This window comes from Triplophysa dalaica, chromosome 3 (genome assembly GCF_015846415.1).
Source record: "Triplophysa dalaica isolate WHDGS20190420 chromosome 3, ASM1584641v1, whole genome shotgun sequence".
Classification (NCBI taxonomy): domain Eukaryota; kingdom Metazoa; phylum Chordata; class Actinopteri; order Cypriniformes; family Nemacheilidae; genus Triplophysa; species Triplophysa dalaica.
In genome coordinates this window covers 152,882-159,145 of record NC_079544.1, presented here as the reverse complement: position 1 = coordinate 159,145, position 6,264 = coordinate 152,882, and the positions used below count along the sequence as shown (strand labels likewise).

General features: G+C 45.8%; 1 protein-coding gene across 1 annotated transcript; it reads right to left on the bottom strand.

Annotated features, from left to right (window-relative positions):
- Positions 1-1,866: 1,866 nt before the first annotated feature.
- On the bottom strand, positions 1,867-4,982 carry fem1a (fem-1 homolog a). The gene has a single exon (XM_056743156.1). The coding sequence runs from the start codon at positions 4,580-4,582 to the stop codon at positions 2,708-2,710; it is 1,875 nt and encodes a 624-aa protein (XP_056599134.1). The 5' UTR covers positions 4,583-4,982; the 3' UTR covers positions 1,867-2,707.
- Between the last annotated feature and the right edge of the window lie 1,282 nt (positions 4,983-6,264).

Here is a 6,264-nt window from a genome sequence, read left to right as displayed (position 1 = left end):
TTGGGATTGTGAAGAAGAGATTTATCACACGGTGTTAAGCCCTGGGGGGGGGGGGGACTGACGTCATAACGGTCTCCATTGTCTTATTGTGTATTATTGTATTGGTTGAGATGTCCATCCAGTGCATGCATGTGTTCTCATGTGACAGAAATGACAGGTGCAGTTAAATGACTTTCACTATGACACTTCAATGGGTTTTTCAGTGGATTCATTTATTGTGTCAATATTGTGAACATTTGTCTGGAGTCAACGCAATAATCAAATACATTTTACATGAAGACATTTTTACGACATTATTTTCAAGAAAATACACTTCACCACAATTCTTTTAATAACCACAAACATTCAACGCCTGTTTTTTTCTGAAACAACAGTTAGAATGAAGCTATCTCTCTATTCCACAGGCACAGAACAACAGAACCCAAGAGCACTGAAAGAGAAACAGCTCCTGTCACCTCAGCGTCATGCATCAGTAACAGACAGCAAAGGAAAGGTCTTTAAGACCCTGTGACTGTCCAGAAACACTCTCATGAGACACACACACACGGTGACTGGATGCTATTTATACGTGCACGGCCGTGAGAGCAGGATCAGGTTTACAGTATTTTACTTGCCCTCAGCTCATCCCAACAAACAGCATTCACATGTTCCTATAAATCCCTTGGGTGAGAGAGAAGGAACAGGGGAACTGCGAAACAAAACACTTTATTAAAGTCAATATATCATTCATCATGGTCTAAGTTTGACCTCCAGTCTACGAAATTGGCCATTTAAAGCTTCAGTATATCCCTGTGACCTCTGATTGGCTGGGCTCTGTGTCAGGCCCCAACAGCGTGCGGCTCCTCGTCCTCTCTGAACACTACTTCCATCCTCCACCTCCTGTAAAGAATAAATCATCTCCAAATAAATCTGCGTCAACATTCAGATTTGATAAACAAACAGTGAAGTTGAGATAAAACTGACCCACAGAAATGATTGAAACACTTCGATTAGAAAAACACATTAACACAATTCACTGAAGCTTAATGGAGGCCAAACTCAGACAAAGGTGTCGTGACAGATGGAGATGGTGGTCTAGTGGGTTAAACCACTGAACTGGTAAATCAAAGGTTGCTGGTTCAATCCCAGCAGTCACCACCAGTGTGTCCTTGAGCAAGACACTTTACTCAATGTTGCTCCAGGGGGATTGTCCCTGTAATAAGTGCACTGTAAGTCGCTTTGGATAAAAGCGTCTGCCAAATGACTAAATGTAAATGTGAAAATCAATAACAAGAAATATTTACAGCACTTTACTATAGACAAGATCTATTATGAGATTCATCACGATAGACTTTCCCGTATTCACCTAAATGTTTACAGCAGCAATCCAAAGCATTCTATTATTATTATTATTATTATTGTAATAAACCTGAATGTCTGCTTTGTCGATTATATTCTTGATGATTTGCAACAGATTTAACAATTATACTTTTGCTTTTTAAAAACCATACGGTCACACTGACAAATACTGTACGCAAATCTCTTGCTCATTAATACTAATACTCCTCACAATTACTCAAAGTGAAACAGAAAATTTTCTCAGTAAGGTTGAAAGTACTTGAATGTCTCGAAAATGTCACAAAGCAACAAAATAATAATAATCAGAAGATCTTTGCCCCTGAAATCAGAGTCTGAATTCACACGAGACCTGCACTAGCACATCTATCTGAGTTCAAAGACATAAAAAGCATGAAAGACTTACCTTAATACTTGATCTGTTTAGAATATAACACAAACATTTGTTCATACATCTTTAAAGATTCTGTTGAGAAAAGGGTCTGTTGGGTCTTGATATGTGTATAATAAACCACTGCAGACAGGCAGACAGACGGGACACTTGAGTTTTATTCAGGCATCACCAAATACATTTTTGTATTCTGTAGTAAACTGTCTCAACCAAATCTGACGTAGTGTCTGGTTTTAAGTATTAACCTTTTAAAGTGCTTTAATCTGCAAGACAGACGGAGCAGAAAGGTCGACCATATGATATGAAGAAATCTTATCAAGAGAAAATAATTTAAAAGGCAATTAGAATAAGACTAAAATGCATAAGAAGCTTTCAAAAAATTCCTGTCCCTCCAAATCCACCTGTGTTAAGAAACTGCATAGATATGAAAGTAAGGTCAGCTCCACTCATGTACACCACGTGAGTTAAAGTGCCGAGTGAACATTACTGTGAGCGCAGAACACCATTCATTCACACCATAAAAATACATGAAAACCACAGGCACGTCCGTTCAAATACACATTAGGTAAGATGTAAGGCTGACGTTTGGCACCACTGGCTTCAGCCTTCGTCAGGATCAGAAAACCAAAGGAAAAGACACGAAGGAAAGGGAGAGAGCCTGACTGATCACTTCTGCTCCTGCCACCTGTTAATGCATCCTTCTCCACATCGAAAACAGATCATCGCCTCTTCAATGAAAGAATAAAACCCAACACAAAGTGCTCAAATGGTTCATGACCAGCTCACAAAGGAAATAAAGAGTACATGAGATGACACGTTCTGTCACACGCTGCCCAGAGTTGATTTCATTTTCCCACAAGCCCTTGAGAGAGACAGTTAGACATTATTAACCCCTTGTGTGTGTGTGTGTGTGTGTGTTGGGGGGGATTATTGCTTCGTTTAACACCCGGCCTGTCCTCCAGCGGCGGTAATGACGTGACGTCAGTGCTGCTCGATGAACGCCTCCATTTCTTCTGAGATGAGCCCTTTGTATGGAAGTCTGTGCTTCTCAATGGCACGGGCTGCCAGACACTGCAGGGTGACGTAGTTCAGCGGGTGAAGAGCGTGCCGCCCGCCGCTCCGCTCGTCCAGTAGCTGGTACGGCGATTTGCGCTGGGTGTTGGTGGCATCGAAATGCGCCCCCGCCCGGACGAGCGCCGCCATGATGTCAGGGCAACCGTTGGCGGCAGCCACATGCAGCGGCGTGTTGTTCTCACAGTCTCGGGACTCCACGTCGGCACCGCACTCCAGCAGCAGCCCCGCCACGGCCAGCGACGGGAAGCGGCCCACCGGGTAGCGTCCCACAGACGTGGTTTCCTTGTCCACGGCCATGTGCAGAGGCGTGTGGCCATTCCTCGCCCTGGGGTTGAGCTTCAGCAGCCGGTAGACGGTCTGCCTCTTCTGGTGCTCTTGCTCGGGGGTGCAGTCCAGCTTCTCCAGCAGGAAGACGAGGTGCAGAATGATGGCCAGGGCTTTGGTGAACTGCGGCGCCTCTGGAGGACTGTCCCGCTGCGCCACAGCGCGCTCCACCTCTCGCACGCTCTTGCCCAGAACACTCATCAGGTCCCGGAAGGTGACGCGGGTGGCCAGGGTGCCCTTTGCCCGGTCTTGCAGCACAAAGGAGAAGAGTTCAGCGAATGAGAGGAAGCTGCTGGCTGTCATGGGGCTCAGAGGGTCCAGGTTGCTCTGCTGCATGTCCAGCGCGTACTTCCACAGGCTTATGCAGCGCTCGAAGTTGCCGGAGTCGGCGTAGACGGCGCCCCGGTATCGAATGTAGTACGAAGTGTCGGGGTGCGAAGGGCCGAGGATCCGTTCCCTCACGAGCAGGGCCTGCATCCTCATCTCGTCAGGGTCCGTGACCAGTGCCTCCAACTCCTCGCCCGTGCATGCTTCCCGGGCACAGTCGTACGCCAGCACAGGTGGACCAGGAGGAGGCTTGGCCAGAAGTCCGGCCTTGTCGCCGTCCTGACGCAGCTCCATGGCCCTCCGCCAGTAGCGCATGGCGCCCAACAGGTCGCGCTTCTTGTCCACGAACGTGGCCCCCAGCAGCTCCAGGGCATCCACACGCTCCTCTCGGGTGGCGCGTGGCTGGTGCACCAGATACTCCACGATGTTGGTGTGCCCGGTGACGCTGGCAGCCAGCAGAGGTGTCATGCTGTAGCCGTCCCTCTCCATGCGCGCGTTGCACTTCAGCAGCATCTTCATGATCTCCAGACTCCCGGATTCGGCGCAGTCATGCAGCGCCGTGTTGCCCTTCACGCTCTTTCGGTTGACGTCGGCCCCGCGCTCCAGCAGGAACTTGGCGATCTCCCTGTGGCCCTTATAGCACGAGATCATCAGGCAAGTGTGCCCGTGGCGGTTCGCTACCTCCATGTCGGCGTGATGCTCCACCAGGTAGCGCACTATGTCCAGGTGCCCGTCGAAGCACGCGGCCCTCAGGGGTGTGGAGTTGGTCAGGGTGGTGTTATTGACGGAAGCTCCGTGCTTCAGGAGCGTCTTCACAACGTTCAGGTGTCCCGCCGCGGAGGCCGCCCACAGCGGCGGAGCGCCCTCGATCGTCTCGCCGTCAAAGTTGACGGAGCCGCCGAGCTCCACGTTGGCCTTGCAGTGCTCGAGCAGGTAATCCACCACCTCCAGGTGTCCGTATCGCGAGGCGATGAGGAGCGGCGTCCCGCCCTGAGTCTTCTCCTCCGCCAGCGCCTCCAGCTCCTCTGGACTTTTGTTGCCGAGCAACTTCTGGATGAGTTTCAGCTTTCCGTCTCTCGCCGCGTTAAACACAGCCGTGCTTATATCCATCTTTTCACCATCTGACGTCATCGAGGTGTCCGTTAAAGCTCGCTCGAATGCGCGAGAGGCGCGTGTAGCTTCTGATTCAGAGACGGAAAATACGCGAGTTGCATTTTACTGCCATTTTAAGGCTGTTATCGAAATGGCGTCGAGGTTGTTTGACAGCTCTATGTTTACCTCTGACGCGCGGAATGCTGGGTATCGTAGTACGAACGCGCTGTCGGCGTGCGGCGGTGCCTGCGTTAGGAAATACAAGGACCAGTGGGCGTCGGGAACTCCCCGCAAACTCGTTGCGCACAGACTTTCGGGAAATGTTGTCAATGAACAAGCGTTGGTCGTTGGTTGTGGACTGTGATTTTACACGTCGCAAAACTACATGGACAGTAATGCTTTGAGGAGACACGGGAAGCCTGACGTCAACGCGGAATGTATGAACAACGCGTCTGGCATTTCATTTCATTGTTATACTTAACACAAAGATACGTTTCCTTTTGCAATTCATTCTCAATAAATTTCACAATTTGTCCCCTTCAATTTAAAACAGCAACGTGTGATGTTATTAATATAGTTTTTATTAATGTTATAATATTTGTTCCTTTACAATATATTTATTTTAACCATACACCACGGAATATATGAACTAGCTTGAAATACATGCGATCTCAAAGATTCTGAGGCTTTATTGGCATGATAAAACAAATTTTCATTGCGAAAGCACTTAAATATAAACATTCTGCACAAATACAGATTGAGATAAAAATAAAAGTATATATATATATATAATACATCTCAATATTAACAGAAAAAGAGCAATTTATCTCTCTCTCTCACAATCTTAAATTTGAAGGTAGGGTACTTTATTGCCGTGATTGTGGGTACTTACAATATTGCAAAAGCATTAGACATGATACAAGAAACATACATTAATAAACAACAAATACGGTGGAATGAAAATGAGGTGAAGGATACGATCTGAAATAAGATAATACAGTGTAAATATAAAAATGACTTAGTCCTTATACGAAAAATACAAACAACTAAAATATATGAAATGTAAAGTGTCACTCAAAAGCGAAAAGCACTGTATAACATATAATAATAATAATAACAGAAAGAAAAATTAATAAATAATGGTAGTAATAAAGTATGTAGTAATATATAGAAATCTATTCAAAACCGATGTTCTGGATGATGTGCCCCGTGCTGAGCGGTAGACTGGGTTTTGTTGTTGTTCTCTTTGTTTAGATTCACAACAAAATCACAGTCTTCCACGCAGCGGTCCAGAGCAAGAGGTTTCAGCATCCACCCTCATGTGCCTACAGGAGATTAAAGAAAGACAAGAGAGACCAAACAGTTGAGCCAGCTTCACATAATGATAACCAGTGAAATGATTTGATCATCTGTCCTGTTTATTATTATTTAATCTTTTCCAGTGATTACTTCAAAGTGTCGCTTCAACGAAGCAATTAAAGAGTTTAAACACCCAAAATGAAGAATTCTTTCCCCGGTTTGTCAATCTATTTGTGAGTATTTCTGAACAAAAGAAGATATTATGAGAAATGTCTCACTGGTTTTGTGATCAACAATGAAAGTCAATGGGGTTCAATGTTGTTTGATTATCAAATTTTAAAAACAATATCTTCTTTTGTGTTCTGCCGTAGAAAGAAACTCAAACAGGTTTGAAATAGAATGAAGGAGAATAATTCATGAAA